This window comes from Arvicola amphibius, chromosome 8 (assembly GCF_903992535.2).
Source record: "Arvicola amphibius chromosome 8, mArvAmp1.2, whole genome shotgun sequence".
Lineage (NCBI taxonomy): Eukaryota > Metazoa > Chordata > Mammalia > Rodentia > Cricetidae > Arvicola > Arvicola amphibius.
The window spans coordinates 76,891,503-76,913,045 of NC_052054.1; the positions used below are offsets into that span (position 1 = coordinate 76,891,503).

General features: G+C 51.6%; 1 protein-coding gene across 2 annotated transcripts in view; it reads right to left on the reverse strand.

The window, feature by feature from the left end:
* The window catches only part of Sptbn4 (spectrin beta, non-erythrocytic 4), an 82,814-nt gene that overhangs the window by 5,781 nt on the left and 55,490 nt on the right, over nucleotides 1-21,543 (reverse strand). For both annotated transcript variants that reach the window (XM_038339743.1, XM_038339742.1), the window contains exons 20-30: nucleotides 11,201-11,425; nucleotides 10,048-10,137; nucleotides 8,491-8,769; nucleotides 8,267-8,397; nucleotides 7,114-7,318; nucleotides 5,875-6,255; nucleotides 4,165-4,409; nucleotides 3,252-3,390; nucleotides 3,044-3,128; nucleotides 2,491-2,687; nucleotides 1,056-1,663 (exon numbers count right to left, since the gene is read on the reverse strand). In XM_038339743.1, coding sequence (XP_038195671.1) covers nucleotides 1,056-1,663; nucleotides 2,491-2,687; nucleotides 3,044-3,128; nucleotides 3,252-3,390; nucleotides 4,165-4,409; nucleotides 5,875-6,255; nucleotides 7,114-7,318; nucleotides 8,267-8,397; nucleotides 8,491-8,769; nucleotides 10,048-10,137; nucleotides 11,201-11,425 — 2,585 coding nt within the window. The remainder of the gene's footprint in view (nucleotides 1-1,055; nucleotides 1,664-2,490; nucleotides 2,688-3,043; nucleotides 3,129-3,251; nucleotides 3,391-4,164; nucleotides 4,410-5,874; nucleotides 6,256-7,113; nucleotides 7,319-8,266; nucleotides 8,398-8,490; nucleotides 8,770-10,047; nucleotides 10,138-11,200; nucleotides 11,426-21,543) is intronic.

Sequence of the window (21,543 nt, forward strand, 5' to 3'; positions counted from 1 at the left end):
TGTTCCTGACACAGCTACTCGATGTACAACCAAATCCCTCTCTCCAAGGTTTTTTCTTATGTGTTTAGTTGACTTTTTTTTATAGGTTTATGTGTGTGAGTGCTTTGCCTGCACGTGTGTGTGTGTGCGCGCGCGCGCCTGCCATGTGGGTACCTGCTGACCGCAGAGGCCAGAGGAAGGCACTGGATCCTCTGGAGCTGGAGTTCCAAACGGTTGTGGGCCACCTCATGTGGGTGCTTGGAACAAACTGAGGTCCTATGGACAGCAACAAGTGCTTGACCACTATGCCATCTCTTCAGCCTTTGATTGATCCAAGTCAAGGTCTGACCTCTGGCCTCTCTGAGATTGACCTTGAATCCCCACTCCTCCTGCTGCCTCCCAAGTGATGGGAGTACAGGTCAGGGCCACCACACTCCAATTACTTATTTGTTTTAGAGACAGAATCGCTAGCCCTGGTGCTCAGGATGGACGGCAGGGTGGTTGGCCTGGGACTCAGTCCTTCACGCCTAAGGGCTGTGGTCACACACGAACGAGCTCACTCTGCTGTCCTCTGAGCTTTGTGTTTGCTTGACTGATTGATGATTTTTCCTGAGACAGGGACTCTCTATGCAGCCCTGGCTGTCCTGGAACTCATTCTGTAGACCAGGATGACCTTGAACTCACAGAGATCCTCCTGCCTTGGTCTCCAGAGTGCTATAATTAAAGGTGTGCGCCACCACCGCCTGAGTGTCCTTTGAGTTTTAAGCAGAGCAAAAGGCAAGCTGGTGTCTTTGAGCTTTTAAACATACTGTTGTGTTCTCTACACATCCCCCTAAGTTTCTAAGTCCCCTGGGCTTTTCCTCCCAGTCCTAAATGTCTCCAGTCTTCACAGTTTAGTGAAAAGTTTGTTTCTGTCACTGCTCCTGGGCCTCCCGCCATGGCCTCAGAAATGCTAGCATTACAGGCTTGCCACCACCGTGCTCACTTGGGCAGTTCTGAGCTCAGAAGCCCAGCCCTTGGGCCCTCTAGACCACAGCTTTCCCTTCCCCTAACACCTTGGTCACAGAGGTCCTCACCCTTTGACCAGCTCTCCTCTGGTTGGTGTCTCCTGTTCACTAGACTCCTGTCTCTCCAGCCTCCTCTCCCGCCTCTCCCGCCGCCTCTCCATTTGCTCATAGCGACCCAAAGTAAGGCTGTGCGGTGCCTCATGGTCCGCGGACTCCTGGCGCTCGGACCGCCGCCTCCGCGCAGCCTCCTCTGGTTGTTCCGTGGACTCCTGGCGTTCTGACCGTCGCCTCCGTGGCAGCTCCTCCGCACGATCCGCTGACTCCTGGCGCTCCGGCCGGGGCCGGACCTGCTCTGTCACCGCCGGGGTTCCAGGGGTGTCCGTCGTGTCCAGCGCTGTGGCTGTTGGAGCCGCGGGTTCTACCCTCCCCGGGACCTCAGGGAGCCGGTCAATACGCGGCTGGAGACGCTCGGGCTTGAGCTCCTGGCGCACATACCCAACCCGGGTCCGCACCTCGGCTGACAGTGTGTCCGAGGCTCGGCGAGCCAAGGGCTCATAACCCACTGGACGTAGCAAAGGCGCCGCTTTGGCCGCCAGCTCGGTGGGGTCCCCAAAGAACTTGCGCCCCAGCAAGGGGGTGGGTGGCTGCTTGCTCTGCTCTGCCTTGAGTTTCTCGATCTGGGGGAGGGGGTAGAAAAGTCAGTCAGGTCGGGGAAATGGGGCGGGGCCTAGAGAGTCGTTCGCGAAGGTCTGGGCATTCTTCCTCGCTGTTTAGCTTAGCTTCTCGGAGAAACGGGGTTTTCAGGCAGTGCCCATTCTTGGCTAAGACCAAATCCTTGTTCTTTCCACAAAAACCCATTGATCTTGTAGGGGAAAGGGGGCCTCTCCCTCTCCCCCGACCCTGTCTTTCTTCCTCCCTTCCCTTCTCTTCCCTTCTGCTTGTTTTGGTCTTTGTTTTGTGGAGTGTATGTGGTGGGAACTACATGGAAGACAGGGCTCCATGTAGCCCAGACTGGCTCCAAACTCAGATGACCTTGCGCTAATTTCTGATGGCTTCTCTTGCCACCTCCCAAATGCTGGGGATGCAGGTGTGTGCCACCACGCCATCTGACAGCTAGTCACTTTCTCTGGGTGCTTTTCTGATCCCTTTCACCCACATCTTCCTTAATAGTCCCCTCAGGACCCTGAGGCTTTTATCACAACAAGGTCTTTGCATTCGCGGTGTTCTCAAGCCTCATGCTGGACTCCCCAAGACCAGACCAAGGACTTCTGGGTTTCCACAGCCCCTTCAAATCCCCCCGTCTCATCTCCCCAGACTCAACCTATTTTTCATCAAAAATTTTGGGCCCCTCTGGGTTCTTAACAGTCAGTTACAGGTATGTCCCTCTGCCTTCCCTTACAGCCCAGGAAGGACCTATGTCCAGTGCTGCCCAGTGCAGGGCCAGGCACCCAAGCAAGTGTAATACAGAGGGAGGGTGGGTGGGAGGTGGGATCTGGGGTCTGACCGTGGTCAAGCGCCGTAGAGAGCTGAACCTCTCCTCCCAGGCTGCGGCTGCTTTTCGGAAGGCCTCATGTCGCCGGATAAGCTGCTCCACCTCATCCACACTGCTGCCCAGCTCCCGGCTCTGCAGGAGTGGCTCCTGGGCCGTCAGCCAGGCATCAGCCACCACGGCCTCCTGAGCAAACTGGTGCACCTCCAGCACTGGGGGCAGGCATAGGAGGTGAGGCGCCAGGAGAGCCTCAGACCTTTCCCTGGGGTGGGAGCTAAGGTTTTCTAGCCATCCCCTCGGGCTACCCCCAGTCCTGCCTTCAGAGTAATGAGGACTTAAAAACATTGTATTTATCGTGTGTGTATTAGGGTACGCTCACGTTGGGGGCTGAGCTCAAAAGTAAGACAGCCCCCTCATTCACCGTCCCAGCTCCAGGGGTTTGGTTCTGGGCACCCAAGGGCGATATGCAAAGCATGCTCATGTCACTTGTCATCCTCTGGTCTTGACCAGACATGCAGAGGTTTGTCCCCAGCGCCGCTGAGGCACTGGTGTGTAGGCCCTTACTCACTCTGCTGCAGCCACTCCCAGTGACGGTCCCACTTCTCAGACACCTCCTCCTTCCGGGTTCCCAGCTTGTCCAGCTGCGCCTGGATCTGGGAGTGGGTGGGCGGAGTGAGAGAGGCATCTGGGTAGGCGGAAGTGGGTGGGGGGAGTGAGAGAGGCATCTGGGTAGGCAAAAGGTAGGAGCAGAGAGGGACCCCATGTTTCTCCCCCACCTCATCAGCCATGGCACTCTTGTTGAGTAATAGGGAGCGCCCCAACTCCTGGCAGGCCGTCAACTCAGGCACACGAGCCTCCAGTTCTGTCTTCAGACCCTGGTGGTAGTTCATAAGCACCTCCACCGATGACACATCCCTGCAGTGGGGAGGGGACAGGGATCTAAGCCGCATGCAACCACCCTCAGGCCGCCCCTTAGATGCAGCTCCCAACGAGCACATTGACACCACTGTTCTACAGAATCCCAGGACTGCGACCTTCTCTGGTCAGGTTCTGAAGGGTCCTGAGAAAGTGCCAGAGTTTGCTTTAGTGGACCCAGAACTTCAGGCCCAACTTCCCTTCCTTCTCTGTCCCTTCAACAGGCTCTCGTGTAGCACATGCTGGCCTGGAACGGGCTATGTAGCTGAAGATGACTGAGTTACATCCTCAGCTCTGTGTTTGTTTTTTTGTTTTGAGGCAGGGTCTTGCTAAGTTATCCATCTAGCCCTGAACTCACTCTGCTGCCTCAGCTCCTGAGTATCCAAGTTGATCTGCCTGTGCCACCAGGCTTGTCTCAGGTTTGACTTCTGCTGGACACTGACCCAAAACTACCGCGTAAGGATCTAAGAAGTACCTACTAGGTTAAGTTGCAGCATCTGCTTTATTGACTGTGACAAATGGTGTCACAGCTTTCTCTTGGTCCTGGCCAGGCCTTACTGTGACATGCCCACAGGGAGGCCAATGTGAACACCCGGATAGGATCGAGGGCAGAAAGCACCCTAGGCCAAGCCTAAAAGGGATCCTCACACATCTGAAGCACCCAGAACAGTGCCTGGCACACATAGGCACTTTACGAAGGGGCTGTTGGAAGTCTGGGCAGCTACTGAAGCCCGCCAGAGGTAAGCAAAAAGCCCAAGATGAGGTTGGGGGCACCTGGGTTTGTCAGCTGCCCCGATCTGGCCCGCGATGCCATCCATCCAGGAAAGCAGGTCACGGGCCTGGCTGTGGAAGCGCAGCGCATCGGCCGTGGAGCTGACGTGCAGACGAGCATCCTCACAGGCTGCCAGCAGCTCCTTCCAACCCTGCAACACCTCCTGCTCGCGGCTGGCGATGGCCTCGGCGTGCTCGCCCGCGTACACCGTCCGCAGCTGGGCCGCCCCCTCCTGTAGCTGCCGTACCTGAGGGGCATGACCCGCCGTGCGTGGGCACAGGCTCCGCCCTCTTACTCACCTCACGTGACCCAGCCTCCACCCTTCCTTCCGACAGCACCCGTGGCCCGGTCCCTCCTCAGTGGTCCAGGCTCCCCCCTCCCCGCCCCAGGTTCCTCCCTTTACTCCGCCTCTACAGTCCAGTTCTTCCCTCTTCCCCTCTTTGGTGACCCAGGCCCCAGCCTGTTGACTGAAGCTCATCCCTCTTCCCCACCCACGTGGCTAAGCTCCACCCTGTTTCTTCCCTAAGGCTCCTGGACTGCCTTCTGACTTCGCCGACTCGGTACCACAGGTCCCTTAGGCCTGCTGCCTGGTCCTTCACTGACCTACCCGTACCCGTGCTGTCTGGCTTTTATCTTTACTACCAGGTTTCTTTCATTTGGCTGCCTGAAACTCTTGCTCTGATAACTCCTTCTGCTGTGTCCATTGTCTGCCCTTCCACACAAGTCCGCCTTCTCTTCTCTCAGCGCCATCTGATTTTCCCATGAGCCCGCTTTCTACCCTGGTGTCTGTTTGATATAATTCCTGGTTTTTTTTTCCGTTTACATCAGACCTACTAGTCACCTACTAGTACCCAGCTTCCAAATACCTTCCCAGTTTTTGTTTTGAGTCAAGGTTTCACTGTGTAGTCAAATTAGCCTAGATTCGGGATCTTCCTGGGATTAATGAGGGTGTGATGTTGTGTCTGGCAGCTCACATACATTTCTTTTGTCTTTCTTTCTTTCTTTCTTTTCTTTTCTTTTTTTTTTTGCGACAGGGTCCTGTTTTGTAGCCTAGCCCGGCCTTGAACTCTTGATGATCCTCCTGTCTCAGCCTCCTGAGTGCTTAAGGTTTCAGCTACCTGGTGTGAGCTACCACACCCGGCTTAGACCTTTCCGCATCTGACAGAGGCAAGAAGCTCACTGCAAGTTCAAGGTCAGCCTGGTACAGTAAAAAGTCACAAGCCAGTCAGGGCTGGCTGTCTTTAAAAAAAAAAAAAAAAAAAAAAAAAGTAATAAATTTCAGCATTGCCACCCACCCCCAATCTTGACTGGATTCCTTGGCACAGTGAAAGATCTCCACTTTCTTTCTGTCTGTCTGTCTGTCTTTCTTTTTTTCTTTTTTTTTTTTTTTTTTTTTTTTGGTTTTTCGAGACAGGGTTTCTCTGTAGCTTTTGGAACCTGTCCTGGAACTAGCTCTTGTAGACCAGGCTGGCCTCGAACTCACAAAGATCCACTTGCCTCAGCCTCCCAAGTGCTGGGATTAAAGGCATGTGCCACCACCGCCCGGCTAAGATCTCCACTTCCTATCTGTCCAGTTTCCCCTTGTCCCCAGGCCGCTTTCTCTGTCCACTGCCAGCCTGCCAACTCCACAGCAGCTGTCTGCTCCGTTGCCTGCACTCCCAGCCCCACTACTCAGACCCTCCCCCCTGCTCTTCGGCTGCCAGTCACCTCACCTGGGACACGAGGAGTTGCAGGTCGTGCTCAAAGGCTCGCAGGGTTCGCTGCATGGAGCTGGCACTGGGTCTGGGCTCTGGTGGTGCCGTCAGGCGGGGCAGCCGCCTCCGCTTCTCCTCAATCTGCCCTTGAAGCTCTCGGGCATCGCTGAAGAACTTATGCAGCTCCCGAGAGGCAGCGAGCAGCTGGGCCCGAGTGCCCATGAGCTCCAGGAGTTCAGCCCAGGCCTCGTTCAGCCCGTCCTTCCACTCAGCCATGGTGGCCGCAGCTGTGTGGCCGCACTCAATCAGCTCGTCCACCATCTGGTTGACCGCTGCCAGCCGCTCACGCCCTGCCGTTCCGGTCTCACTGGCGAACTCTGAGAATTTCTCCTGTAGCACCTAGGACCAGGAGAAGGTGTGGGGTGAGAAAAGGTACCTAAGTGGGTGACAGTGCTACACACCCAGCCCCCTCCCACCTGTGACCATGTGATAGATAGGAATCATGAAATAAGCATTGTCATAATAAAATAATATCTAATAGTTCTTGGGCATTCTGTAGCATTAATAGAAACAGTAAATTGTACAGAATATGATATATAGTATTAATAACTGATGCCATGCTAGGTATTGAGTGTAGCATGTGTGGTGTTTTGTGTGTATGTGTGTGACAGGGTCTTAGGTAGCCAAGGCTGGCCTGAAACTTACTATGTAACCAAAGATGCCTGGAATTCCTGATTCACCTGCTCTCACCTCTCCGGTGCCATGAGTGCTTCTCCATGATTTACAGCATATAAACACATGTGTTTCAGGGACATGAGGTGAGGTCATTTGAAAGGAGGCCCAGAGGCTTTCTTAGGATGCACAGTGGCCGCTAGTATCGTTGGTACGTGGTGGTTTGAATGAGAAGGGCCCCCAGAGGCTCATATGTTTGAATACTTGGTCTCTAGTTAGTGGAAGTGTTTGGGAAGAAATAGGAGGCATGGCCTCGTTGGAGAAAGTGCTTCACTGGGGGTAGGCTTTGAGGTTTTCAAAGACTTGGGCCATCCCAATGTGCCTTTCTCTGCCTCCTACTTTTGGATCATGATGTTGGCTCTCAGCTGTTCCTGCCACCATACCCCTCTCTACTCCACTATCATGGACTTGAACCCTCTGACACTGTAAAGCCAATTAAACGCCTTCTTTTATAAGCTGCCTTGGTCACAGTGTTTTGTCGCAACAGAAACATAACTAAGACATGAAATTCTCAAGACCCCTCACCGACACATGCTCGAAGTCCTGGCCCAGCTCTGGGGAGCCAGCCACCACCTCCTTCTCGGCAATCCAGTGTTCCAGCTCGTCCACCTGGCGGCTGAGCTGGTATAGCCAGTACTGCTGTTCCAGGCTCACCCTGCGTTCTTCACCCAGCTCTTTGAGGGCCACATAGAGGCGATCCACCTGGGACTGTCGCCGGCTGATCTGCTCACTGAGGGCGGAGATAGGGGACAATAGGGAGCCCCCTAAGACACCCTCCCAGGGAGGACTGCTTCATCCTGAATCTTTGCCAGGGTCCTGTCTCTTAAGATCCCCTCTGGTGGGGGCTGTTTTCTGCAAGTCTCACACTGAGCCAGCCTAGTACTCACTACTTTGGCAATAATAGTAAGTGATACTAAAAATATACCATAGTATGGATAACTAATATTTTGCTAGGCACTGAGTGTACCATGAATGGGTATTTTTTTCCCTAATGACAGGGACTCATGAAGCCCATGCTGGCCTCAAATTCTCAATGTAGCCAAGGACCACTGGGATTCCTGGTCCCTCACTACTGTTTTCATAACTGGATACACTCACCCCCCATCCCTACCCAGCATCCTTTATTGATTTTGTTTATTTGCCTAGTTTCTATCTTTGGTCCCTTGTTGCTCCACAGTGGTATGGTTAGGGTTCCTAACTTCTTCCCTCAAGACCCAGCAAGAGGTCCACCTTCAGTCTCCGCCTCCAGGCTTCTGGACAGGGTCTTAATCTGTTGTCCCTCTAAGATCCCACCACCAGCCAAGCCCCCTAGAGGCTCAGCAAGGTCCCATCACCCAGCTATTCCAGGACGGCTCTGGCTCTGCCCCCATTCTGATTTCAGCAGTCCGGGTTTTCCAGTCTTCCCAAACACTGTCAGAAGTCATCTCCTGCCTGTCCTGGCTATAAGCCATCTATTTATCTCACTGTCTTTTTTCTCTCTTTCAGATATGATCTCTCTATGTGAACCTGGAAATCTGATGGCTAGGCTAGCCTCAAATGTGTAGCAATCCTGTCTCAGTCTCCTGGATGCTGGGAATACATGAGTACCTCAACAAACCTGGCGCTGCTACTCTAACTTGGTCCTAGCTTTCCTTGGACCTTTCCCTCCGAATTGGCCCTGCGCCCCCGGCTCACCCACCTGTCTGGGTGTCCCATCTCCAGCAGCGCCCGACACTGGCGCGACAGCTGTGCAATGCTTTCCTCGTAGTTCTCCACGCCCTGCTCCAGTTGCAAGTGCTTCTTAAGCAGCTGCAGGGTGCTCTGTTCATCCTAGGAGTACATGGCGCCCGCGATAAGGCGGCAGAGGCCGGACCTCCCCGGCTCCGGCGTCCCGGGACTCCCTCACCCCTGTTCTGGGCGCACCTTGCCCTTGTCCTCACTCATCATGAGCAGCTCCTGCTCGCCCAGCCACGCCTCCACCTCCGCCACATCAAAGTAGTACTGTTCCACCTGGAAGGCAGCGTCCAGCGTCTGCTGCCGTCGTTCTGCTGCCTCCCGTAGTCCGGTCCAAGCGCTCTGCAGCTGCTCCTGGCCCCGGCGCACCGCCTCGGCCTCCGGGCTGCGCAGCGAGGCCAGCACGCCCGCGCGCTCCAGCACCTCCTCCAAGCGCGGCCCGTGCGCCTGGATCTCCCGCCGCAGGCCCTGTGAATGAAATATCGAGCGGAGGGGTGGCAAAGTCTCCATGACACACCGAGCCCCTCCGCGACTGGCAGGGCCGCTGAGCTAGAAAGAACACCCTCAGATCCCCTGCCACTTGCCACATACCACTCACTGATACCCACATCCTGCAGGTGGGAAAACCCGCCCTGACAAGAGAAGTGCAGTCCCGGGGAAAACTGGAGGCTGGCTCCAAAGACTGTACTGTCAAATAGGATTTGTAAGCAGGAAGGACCTCCTGGACTCAGCAGCTGTCACTACCTACTTAAGTCCTGCACGTGATCAAGCTACTGAGAAGCCCTGTGTGATGGGCTAGCTTAGCCTAGCTGAGGATCTGTTAGTAGCTTGTGACTGGAGGAAGAGTTAGTCCTTTGTAGTGAGACTGAGCCTGGGACCTTTGGAAGGCTAAGAAAGCGCTCTACCACTGAGCCACACCCCAGCCCCTCACTGGGGATTCTAGGCAGGGGCTCTACCACTGAGTCACACCCCAGCCCCTCACTGGGGATTCTAGGCAGGAGCTCTACCACTGAGCCACACCCCAGCCCTCACTGGGGGATTCTAGGCAGGGGCTCTACCACTGAGCCACATCCCCTGTTCTCTTTTGTTTTGGCGGCAATAGGTAAACATGCATCTGTTGGGGGCCTTTCATCACCAATTAAAGAGAAGACTGTGACCTGACAACAAAGTCAACTCGGAAACAACAAAAAAGGAGCAGAGACTCATGACAGACTCTAGATGCACAGGGATCTACCTGCTATCCAGTCTTGTCAAGGACGAGAGGCAATTCATTCTCTCACTCCCATCTACTCATCTAGGTTTTTTTTTTAACGATTTATTTTTTTTAAATGTTTTTATGTGTGGTTTTTCGAGACAGTTTATTTTTTGTAGCTTTGGAGCCTGTCCTGGAACTAGCTCTTGTAGACCAGGCTGGCCTCGAACTCACAGAGATCTGCCTGCCTCCCTCCCAAGTGCTGGGATTAAGAGTGTGTGCCACCACTGCCTGACTGATTTATTTATTTTTATTTTATGTGCATTGGTATTTTGCCTGGATGTATATCTATATGAGGGTTCTAGATGCCCTGGATTTGGAGTTACAAATAGTTGTGAGCTACCATGTGGGTTCTGGATCCTCTGGAAGAGCAGCCAGTGCTCTAAACCACTGAGCCATGTGCCCAGCCCCTTTGCTAGTTATTTAACTGGCTTCTTTCCTAGCACTCATACCCGCAAGGGTCCTACCTCACGCCCTCACCTGGCTCAGCTCACCTGGTTCTTTTTGATGTGCTGCTGGACAGCCTGCAAGCCATTGCCTCGCTCTGTCTGCATGGCCAGTGGCAGCCGCTCTTGGACCCATGCCTGGGGAGGACACGAGAGTGTCGGTGAGAGAATACACTCAAGGATTGCTGCCTCCCAGCCAGCCTCAGACCCCTTTATATGCATGGGTGAGCTTCCTCACCTCCGCCCCAGGGACATCAGCGTCCTGGGTGACACCCTCCATCCATCTCTCTGCACTTGAGGCAGACACCCATTTAGCTTTGGCCTCCAACATGCAGGCCTCGCTTCCTGGAGTTCCCTTCCCATCCCTCTACTCCCTGTTTCCTCAGTCTACACATCCTTTCCCCCAGGAAGACCCCCACCCTCTGGCTTTGAACTTTTCTGAGTTCCTACCACCCCCGAGGGTCAACATCACCCGATACCCCTAGTGGCAGGGCTGAGCCCTCTAGGTAAAGCAACAGACATTGGCTGCCTTGGACACCTGCTGGGCCCTGGCATCACGCAGTCTGAGGGCCTGGCCAAGACCGAGTGAGAGCAAACAGATGATTGGACGGGTGAATAATTGAGCAGATGAGCATTTGGGTGAGATGAATGCAAATGAATGGGGTCAGGGGGCAAGACCCACAAAAGAAGAGGCAACCAACTCCATGACCAGGAGTGCTGGGCACACTTGCAACCCCAATACTAGGGAGGATGAGGCAGGAGGATCAAGAATTCAGTCATAGTTGGCTACATAACCGGTTCCAGGCCAGCCTGGACATGAGACATGAGACTGGACATGAGACACATGAGACTGTCTCAAACAGGAGAGAGAGAGAGAGAGAGAGAGGAGAGAGAGAGAGAGAGAGAGAGAGAGAGAGAGAGACAGAGACACAGAGAGAAGAAAGAGGAAGAGGAAGAGGAAGAAGGGGAGGAAGAGGAGGAAGAGAGGGAGGGAGGGAAGGAAAGAAAAGGAAAGAAAATTTATTTCATGAGCAAATGAATGAGTGGCTAGGGTACATAAGGTGAAGGAGTGAAGGACTGAAGAATGTATCTGACTCTCACCCTGGGTCAATCCAGGTCTCATTCACCGTCTGCGCCCACAACGTCAATCCCTGGCCTTACATCCCGCCCCAAGTCTCCACGCACCCACGCCCCGCCTCACCAGTTCGTCGTCCAGGTCATGCGCCACCTGATGCAGCTCCTTGGATGCCAGCAGCAAGCGGCGGCGCTCCTGTAATGGCTCCAGCAGGCGCACCAAGCGCTCACCCACCGCGCTCTGCCGCTCGCCCACCAGGTCCTTGCTCGCCTGTTCCAGGGGCAGCGCCGCCGTCTGCGCCTGCAGCTCGCCCACCTCACGGCACCACTCCTCCACCTGAGACTCCATGGACTGTGGGTACAGCGGCACGGTCAGCAGTCCTACCCTCCTCCCAGGCCTCTTCTGTGACAAGGCACTCACCTGGGCAGGTCATTCCACTCTCACCCTGCTCAGTGCCTCCCAGAAGAACCACCCTCCCTTTTGCATCAACCTGTGGAGCTCCATACCAGCCCCTGCCTGGGCGTGGTGAGTTTGAGCCCCGCCAGGTACGGTTCTTATTTATCAATTAGATTTCAACTCACATGTTATTTTCTCAAAGAATTCCACTCCCCCACCACCACACACACAACTAATATGGTCCAGCCATTCATGGCTTCTTTTCAAAGTTGAATGGATCTCTACTTTACTGTAGGAAACTGAGACCCAGAGAAATAATTTGATTAAGTCAATCTTGTCTGATATAAAACCAAAGAGAAAGCTACAGTGATTTGGAGGCTGGGGTATAGCTTGGTTGGGATAGTGCTTGCTTGGCGTGCAAGGACACCCTGCCCTCCATCCCCCAGTACCACAGAAGACCAAGTGTAGTGATCCAAGCCTGTAATTCTAGCACTTGGGAGATGGAGTGGAAGAATCAGGAGTTCAAGGTCAGCCTGGGATACGTGAAAGCCCATCTTAAAATACACAGGAAAATTAATATCTCTTATAGCGCTTGAAATCCCCGAAGACTAATGGATGGGCATGGGCTAAACAGCGATCTGATTTACCTGGGCCCTTTCTCTGCTCTTTAACAGCTGCAGATGGGTTTAAGACTTAAATGGAAAGAGGAAATCTGTAAATTAGGGGAAGAAAGGGGGTCCAAATGCTTTGAGAGTGTTGTGGGAGGGGCTTTCCAAGAATAAAAACCAATAGGGTGAATGATGCTAAATCGGACCACATTAAAACATCTTTGCACTGACCCTGTCATATGTCACAAACAAAGTACCCGAAGGCAAACGACTAATGGGAAAGTCATTTCAAAGGCATTGAGCAGGAAGCCATTTTTTCTCTTAATTTTTGCATGTATTTGTTATGTGTGTGTGATGTGAAGTCATGCACACTGTGCCAAGGCACACGTGAGGAGGTCAGGGGACAACTGGAGGGAGTTAACTCATTCCTTCTACTGTGTGGTCTGGGGTAGAACTCAGATCATCAGGCTTGGTGGCAAGAGCCTGCTTTTCTTAAAACGTATCTATATTTTTTATATGTATGTGTGCATGCCACATGTGTGCAGTAACTGTGGAGGCCAGAAGGGGGCGTTGGATTCCCTGGAGCTGGAGTTACAGGTGGCTGTGAGCTGCCTGATATGGGTACTTGGGAAGCAAATCTGTATCCTCTAGAAGAGTAATATGTGATCTTTACTATTTTGTTTTATGTGTAAGTGTCTTGCCTGTATGTATGTCTGTGCACTACATACATGTGTGCCTGGTACCCTTTTGTAGGCACAGAACATGGCACTGGATTCCCTGGGGCTGGAGCTGCAGACAGTATGGTGGTCTGAATGATAATTGCCCTATAGGCTAACGTATCTGAATACTTGGTTCCCAGTTAGTGGAACTATTTGGAAAGGATTAGAGATGTAGCCTTATTAGAGGAGGTGTGTCAATGGGCTTTGAGGTTTCAAAACCACTCCTAGTTAGCTCTCTCTTCTCTGCTCTGGGCTTATGGATCAGTTGTATGCTCTCAGCTACCACTCTAGTGCCTGCCTGCCTGCTGCTATGCCTGCCTGCTGCTATGTCTGCTGCTACATCTGCCTGCCTGCTATGCCTGCCTGCCTGCTGCTATGTCTGCTGCTATGCCTGCCTGCCTGCTGCTATGTCTGCTGCTATGCCTGCTATGCCTGCTATGCCTGCCTGCTGCTATGCCCCACCCCCCATGAGAATCACGGACCCTACTGCCCTTTGGAACAAGGAGCCCCACATTAAATACTTTCCTTTATAAGTCGCCTTGGTCATGGTGTCTTATTACAGCAAATAAAAACAAAGTAACTAAGACAGAGTGTGAGCCTCCACATGTGTCCTGGGAACAGAGTCTGGGTTCTCTGCAAGTGCAGCTGAGCAGCCTCTCCAACCCCTTCTGCTCTCTCTTTTGTAGACAGAGTCTCAAGTAGCCCAGGCTGGCCTCAAACTGAAACCCACTTATAGCCAAGATGACCTTGAATCCTGGTCTTTACGTTCACCTCTCAAATTCTGGGGCATCACCATGACAGGTTAAAACTAGTTTCTTTAGCGCTGGAGAGGTGGCTCAGTGGTTAAAAGCACTGATTCCCCTTTCAAAGGACCCAGGTGCAGTTTCCAGCACCCACAGGGCAGCTCACAGCTGTCTGTAATTTCAGTTCCAAGGGATCCAACAAAACACCCTGGCAAAAACACTAAATGCACATAAAAAAATAAATTAAGAAAAAAAGAAAACTGGTTTCTTTAAAACACTCAGAGATGCTCCCCACATCCTCCAACCTGCCCCTGCTGCCTTAGCTTTTCAACAGCAGCCGCCATTGACAGACAACTACCTTTTAAAGCCTGGATTCTTTTTGGAGATGGTTTTTCTCTGTAGCCCTGACTGGCGAGGAGCTCACAGGAGACCCCACCCCCTCCATTAGCACCCGCAGTGCTGGTGTCACAGCTGTGCACTCTGCTGTGAACGACTGGCTTCACTCATGCGTTTTCAGATTACTCCCCTGCTTCCAGAACGTGAGCCTCCTGAGCACTGGGCCAGGCCAGCTTCACTGCTCTGTACAGGCGTCTGGGACCGTACCTGGCACACAGTAGGTCTCTCTTGTGATGTGTGCAATGCATGAAAGAATAACGTCAGCAGGAGTGGAGAGCTGGCTCAGCGGTTAAAGAGCACTGGCTGCTCTTCCAGAGGACCTGGATTCAATTCCCAGGACCTACATGGTGGCTCACAACCATCTGTAATTCCACATCCTCTTCCAGCCTCCTCAGGTATAATGCAGGGCGTGACAATGCACACATGCATATAAATATAAAATTTTAAAATAAAAAATCTAAAACCAAATACTATCAGCACGGAAAAACTGTCTCAAATAGAAATGGGCAGCAGATGAAAATGGGCAGCAGACAGAATAAACAAAAAGATGCCCAGTCCCACTGCTGGTCAGGAAAAATGTAAATTAGTACATGACTTCCTTTTCTAGCCATCTCATTAGCAAAGCTGTAAAAACTGAATGCTACACTGTGTTGGCAAAGATGCAGGAATGAGCACACCCAGCCACCAACAGGCCTGGTGTAAATGGGTAGATCCTTTTATAAGCAAATTTGGCAGCTTCTACTCAAAGCAAATGGTGCACATGTCTGACCCTGGGCTTCCACTGTCTCTGCCAAGAACAGATCTCCAGAAATACTGGCACCTATACTCAGAGAAGTTTGCCCATGGCTTTTGTCATAGCAGGGTTTACAATGAGAGAAAATTGGAAACAATCTCAGAGTCCATTAAGAATGAAATGATGGAATGAGGTGGTACCGCACACCCTGAATCCCAGCACTCAGGAACAGAGGCAGGCAGATCTCCGAGTTCAAAGTCAACCTGGTCCAGGACAACCAGGGCTACACAGGGAAATTGTGTCTTGAAAGAGAGAGAGCGAGAGCGAGCCAGAGAGAGAGAGAGAGAGAGAGAGAGAGAGAGAGAGAGAGAGAGAGAGGGGGGAGGCTGGAGAGATGGCTCAGTGGTTAAGAGTACTGGCTGTTCTTCCCAAGGACCCAAGTTCAATTCCCAGCACCCACATGGTAGCTCACAACTGTCTGTAAATCCAGTTTCAGGGGACCCAACACCCTTACACAGACACAGGTGTAGGCAAACACCAATACGAATACATAAATCATTAAAAAGGATAAAAGAATGAAATGGTGGGGCCTGGAGAGATGGCTCTGTGGTTACATGACTTTCCAGAGGACCTGAGTTTGGTTCCCAGCTCCCATAATAGGCAGCTAACAACCAACTGAAACTCCAGCCCTAAGGTCATCAGGTCCCTAAGGGGACCTGATGTCTCTGGCCTCCATGGGCACCAGCACTCAGGCAGGTGGTGGTGGCACACACCTTTAATCCCAGCACTCATGAGGCAGAGGCAGGCACATCTCTGGGAGTTCAAGGCCAGCCTGGTCTACAGAACAAGTTCTAGGACAGCCAGAGCTGTTACACAGAGAAACTCTATCTTGAAAAGAAAGAAAGGAAGGAAGGACGGAAGGAAGGAAGGAAGGAAGGAAGGAAGGAAGGAAGGAAAGAAAGAAAGAAAGAAAGAAGTTTCATTCCTTAATTGGTAGCCCTGTGGAAATAGCTTAAATGGCTCAGTGGATAAAATACTTGTCACAAAAACGGACCTGACTTTGAACCCCCAGAGCCCATGTAGAGCTGAGCACAGTAGGGCATATCTGTAATCTCAGCGCTCCTAAGGAGAGCTAGGGAGGTGGAGGTTGGAGGATCTTGGGGAGCCCATGGCCCAGCGAGCCTGATATACACAGCAGTAAAGACTAGGAATCTATCTGAAACAAGGCAGAGAGTGAGACCAACACTTGCAAGGGTCTGTCCTCTGACCACTACATGTGTGAAGTGGCATGCATATACCGGACTTCCACACAGGAACACACACAGATAAAAAGAATGAAACGGCGGACAAGGTAAGGTGGAACACAGCTGTCCAGCCTTGAGGAGGTGGAAGCAGGGGGATCAGGAGTTCATTCTCGTCTATACAGCAAGTTCAAGGTCACCCTTGGCTACTGAGACTCAGTCTGAAAACTAAGAATAATACAAGACAGAAACAGTTAAAGAACTGTGCAAGGGGGTGGACTAATAGCCAGGAGTGGCCGAGCCGAGGGAAAGCGATCGAAAGCCTCCATGTGACATGCATTTGTAGTGAATCGCACATGGATAAAAATCCCTGGAGTCAACAAGAAATTGACACCAGATGTCACCTACTAGGGGATGAGAACTCGCAGAGTGGAGGACAGGGCTGGAGGACATTTTCACATAGGATTTTTTCATATGGTTTTTGATGTCTGAACCATGAAATTTTATTTATTCAGAAATTTAAATTAAGCATGAAAAGGAAATAAAATGAAGACACCGAGGAAACCATGTACCCATATGAGCACACTTGGGAATGCGAGAGAGGGTCTAGAAGCATTCACACTAGCCAATCATTGAGGCTCCCTGGGGACACGGGGCTGGGGGTGGGCGGAGGAGAGACTTTACATTTTCCTGATGATTTCTAGGTTAATAAGATATTCACTAAAGAATGTGCTTACAGAGTGCTTGGCTGATTCCAACCAGATGAAAGCGAAGAAAACACAGCAATAAAAAAATTTAAGAGGCAACAGATTAAAACAAATAACTGGGACACAAGAACTAACACTTTCCTTTCTTCTCCCTCCCCCTCACCTAACTATCTTTCTTAAAAAATTTATTTATTATATATACAATATTCTGTCTGTGTGTATGCCTGAAGACCAGAAGAGGGCACCAGACCCCATTACAGATGGTTGTGAGCCACCATGTGGTTGCTGGGAATTGAACTCAGGACCTTTGGAAGAGCAGGCAATGCTCTTAACCTCTGAGCCATCTCTCCAGCCCCTCACCTAACTATCTTTGTCTCTTCAAACGAGGTTCTTAAAGATGTATGCATTCGCCAGGCATATTGGCATGGAAGGCAGGTGGATCTCTGTGAGTTCAAAGCCAGCCAGAGCTACATTATAAGATCCTGTCTCAATTTTTTTGGGGGGGGGGTGGCTCGAGACAGGATTTTTTTAAAAAAACTTTATTTCATGTGCATTGGTATAGCGATGTCAGATTCTCTGGAACTGGAGTTACAGACAGTTGTGAGCTGCCATGTGGGTGCTGGGAATTGAACCTGGGTCCTCTGGAGGAGCAGTCAGTGCTCTTAACCACTGAGCCATCTCACTGGCCCCGAGACAGGATTTCTCTGTGGCTTTGGAACTAGCTCTTGTAGACCAGGCTGCTCTTGAACTCACAGAGATCCGCCTGTCTCTTCCTCTCAAAAAATTTTTTAATTGAATTAATCAATCAATGAATTGATTTACTGCCTCTAGAGCTTTTCATTGGTAAGCTCTTGGCAAGCACTTACCCAATGAATGACATCCCTAGGCCTCTTTCTATTTTTATTTTCAGGCATGGTCTCTGTAAGTAATTCAGGCTGGCCTTGAACTCACTGTGTGTAGCCCAGGTTAGACTTGAACTTCTGATTCTCCTGCCTCAACTTCCTGAGTAACTGGGATTTCACCTATGGACTCCAGGTTTGGCAAGTTCGGGAACATATCCTACCCTCCCACATTCTGAGCACCATGATGCAACCCAGACTGAACCTCGCAGCCAGCATCCCAAGTGCTAGGAGACTGTAACAGAGAGTCTCAAGTCTGGGGAGGGGACCCCAGGAAAGACGCTTGCTGTGTAAGCAAGCAGACCCAGGTTCGAGTCCCTTGAGCCTGTAAGAAGCCAGGCATGGTAGACCATGTCTATAGCCCAATGCTTCTCCAGCAATGTGGAAGTGGAGACGAAGAGTCAGGGGAAGCACAAGGCCAGCTAGCCTACTGTTCACAGCAGCAACACACTCATACACACACACACACACACACACACACACACACAGAGGAACTCACACTCCCACACATGAACATAAATACACCAAACACAGAGGCAGCCTAAAATGACATAAATAAGTTCCAGCTTCCTGCTACAACACTATCCCCAGCCAGTGACCCCATGGCCAGAGATGGAGACGACACTTCTCTCTTTTTGATAAAAACACCACACATTCCGAATGCTTAACTTGTAGGCCCCTTTTGTCTGTGAAGGTCGGTCAATGGTTCCAAGTGCACTACTCCTTGGTTTGCTTGCTTGTCTTTGAGCTGGGGCCTCACATAGCCCAGGCTGGTTTCAAACTCATCATATAGCTGAGGATGACCTTGAACTCCTGACTCTCTCACCTCCATCTCCAAGCATGTACCACCACATCCAGTTATGTGGTGCTGGGCACTGAACCCAGGGTTTTGTGCATGCTAGTCAGGTACTCTACCACCCATCTTGAAATTAAAAGGATCATTAGACACAAAAGTATGGTCAGAGTCCTTCCTCATTAAAAAAAATTGCAGATTAAGCTGGACATGGGTGGTACACACCTATAATCCCAGCACATGGGGTTGCATCCTGGGCTACAGTCTCAAGAAAAAGATTGCTCAGTGGGTAAACAACCTGATTTCCAGATTCTTGATGAAGGAGAGAATTGACTTTTGAAGGTTCTTCTGACTTCCACATGTGTGGCATACATGTATCATATGCAGACATACATGATAAAAGAAAATGTTTTTTAAAAATAAAAAGGGTAGAGGGATAAAAGTCTGCATATTATAGTATATAAATTGTGCCATTTTCCAAAAAGCCATTAAAGTTAAAAGATGGGAGGGCCTGGAGGCTTGGCTCAGTGGTAGAGCCCCTGCCTAGAATCCTCCAGTGAGGGGCTGTGGTGTGGCTCAGTGGTAGAGCCCCTGCCTAGAATCCCCCAGTGAGGGGCTGGGTGTGGCTTGGCAACTCAGGGCAGCTGCTTTCTCAGAGGAGCAGAATTCAGTTCCTAGCACTTATATCAGGTAGCTCAACAATCGGCAGGAGTTGAAGTGATGCTGGCCTCTTTTTTTTATTATTATTATTTCAGCACTCTGGAGGCAGAGGCTGGTAGATCTCTGTGCATCTGTGCATGTAGGGCCAACTTGGTCTACATTTTGAGTTTCAGGCAATCTGAAGCTACATAGTAAGACACTGTATCAAAAAAAAAAAAAAAAGAAAGAAAGCAAGAAAAGAAAATGTAAGGAATGGAAGGAAGGAGGGAGAGGTTGTCTTCCAAAAGGTCCCCAGTCTCCAGCCACACCACAGCCTGCGGCCACAGATCTGACCCCATCACCCTCGTTCTCACTTGGATCCATCATGCTCCCTTCCCAGCTCCCAGTTTCAGAAACCGAAGCCCAGAATAAACCTGCAAGAGGCAGAATTTGAACTCAGCACCATAGGACCAGAGGCCCAAATGTTTCACCACATTTTCTATGTTCGGATGTGACCCGTGCATTGGTCATATGGTGGTGGGACAGAGACTTGAACCCTGGAGTACACAATGCAGGAACATGGACTTGACTCTTGCCCTTGACGATACCATGTTAGTGGCAGAAAGCCCTGCACCGGAAGGGCTTGGTGAGGCATCCTTAGGGATGTGGCTGGGCAGCTGCAAGGCCTACAGTGAATGTCCCATTTGTCCCCTTGGGTGGCAGGAGAGTAGGAGCCTATACAGCTAAGCCAGACCAGCTGGCCAGGCCTCTGAGGGCTCGCAAGCTGGAGCTTGCTGCTCTACCATCTGGTCCCTCAACCAGAAAGGACAGTTGGTCAGGAGGCTCTGAGAGAGGCCTTTGGGTCATGTGGCTTGGGAGGGGACATTTCTGCTGCAGTGGCTGATGAGGTCAAAAGAGGGTAATGGAGTTTTTGCTTGCTTTTTTTTTTTTTTTTTTTTGATACAGGTTCTCATTATGTAGCCCAGGCTGGTCTGAAACTCACTAAGCCCAGGCTGGGCTCCAAATCCTGGCAATCCTCATTCCTCAGCCTTCCAAGTGCTAAGATTACAGGTGTGAGCCATGCCTGGCAGGGATGGAACATTCAAAGAGACAGAGCAGAGCAAAGTGGAGGGCAGGACAGACACACACACACACACTCACACGCACACACACACACACTCACACGCGCACATGCACATGCGCAGACACACACACAACAGAGAAAGAGAAGAGGAGAGGTGCCCCAGCACACATGCCAGTCTAGATGGTGCCCCTGCTGACCCTTCCTCCTTCAGATGCCCTGACGGACGGACGGACGGACAGACGGACGGACGGAAGAACACACACACACACACACACACGTGCACACACATGACAGAGAACGAGGAGAGGTGCCCCAGCACACATGCCAGTCCGGATGGTGCCCCTGGCCCTCCCTCCTTCAGAGGCCCTGTGCTCAGCTCCCAGGCAGGCCCCAGGGAACTGCGGGGGCCTTGGGAGGTACCCCCTCCACAACCTCTGAGGTCCAGCTGGGCACCATCTGGAGGCCAGAGCCTACTGGGTCACTCCTGTCTCGAGTGCCCCCTGGTGGGGAAAGAGTGCAGGAGTCCTCGTCCAGCCCTTTCCCTAGTCCACTCTATCCTGGCTTCAGCCTTTCCTGGGAAAATGGATCTCCTGTTCCCATCACATAGTCTGCTGGGCTGGGAGGAAGTAATTCCCACATGGGGCGGGGAATGATGACCCTGCTGAAGCCGGAGGTTGCGGGTCTTTTCTACAACCCTCCCTCCTTCCCTTCCTTTCTCTTAGACGGGGTCTTACTGTGTATCCCCGGTTGGAACTCACTCTCTAGACCAGGCTAGCCTTGAAATCACCTGCCTCGCCTTCTGAGAGTGGGATTAAATGTGTGCGCGAACACATCTGGCCTGGCTCTAATTTTGTTTTGCTTTGGTGTTGTTTGAGACAGGGTCTCATATAGCCCAGGCTGGGCTCCAACTCCCTATGTAACCAAGGATGACCTTGAGTCCTGATCTACCTGCTTCTGTTATGTTGGGAGTGCAAGCTTGTGCCACCACCCTTCACAGATCACACAGCGACACGCATGGCCAACAAGAGGGCCCTGAGACACTTGCTAGTTAACAAAGATCCACAAATGCTGATTCCAGCCCACCATCGCTTCCCAGCCATCAGGATGGCTGAGAGATCTAGTGCGGTGATGCTGGGCTTGGCTGGGATTCAGGAGATGGTTCTGCGCTGGGAGGGAGCATCGTCAGCAGAAGCACTTGGGCATAAAATTGGCAAGATCCACCGAGCTGGGAGTGTCTAGGTTTAGCGCCATATGCCACCTCCAAACATATTTATAAAAAGTCACATGAGGAAGGGGAGGTGTCCCCAAGGGGAGTCTGAGCAGAAACATGTGAAGCAATTGTAACCAAAGAATATATCCAAAGTGAAGCCGAGGAGGCAGCTACACCACGGTCTTTCTTCTTTTCTTGTTTTTGTTTCTACACCTGGGCGTCATGTAGCCTGGGCTATTCTTAAACTTGTAGGGTTCTTCTGCCTCCGTCTCCCCAGAGCCAGGTGTGTGCCATGACACCT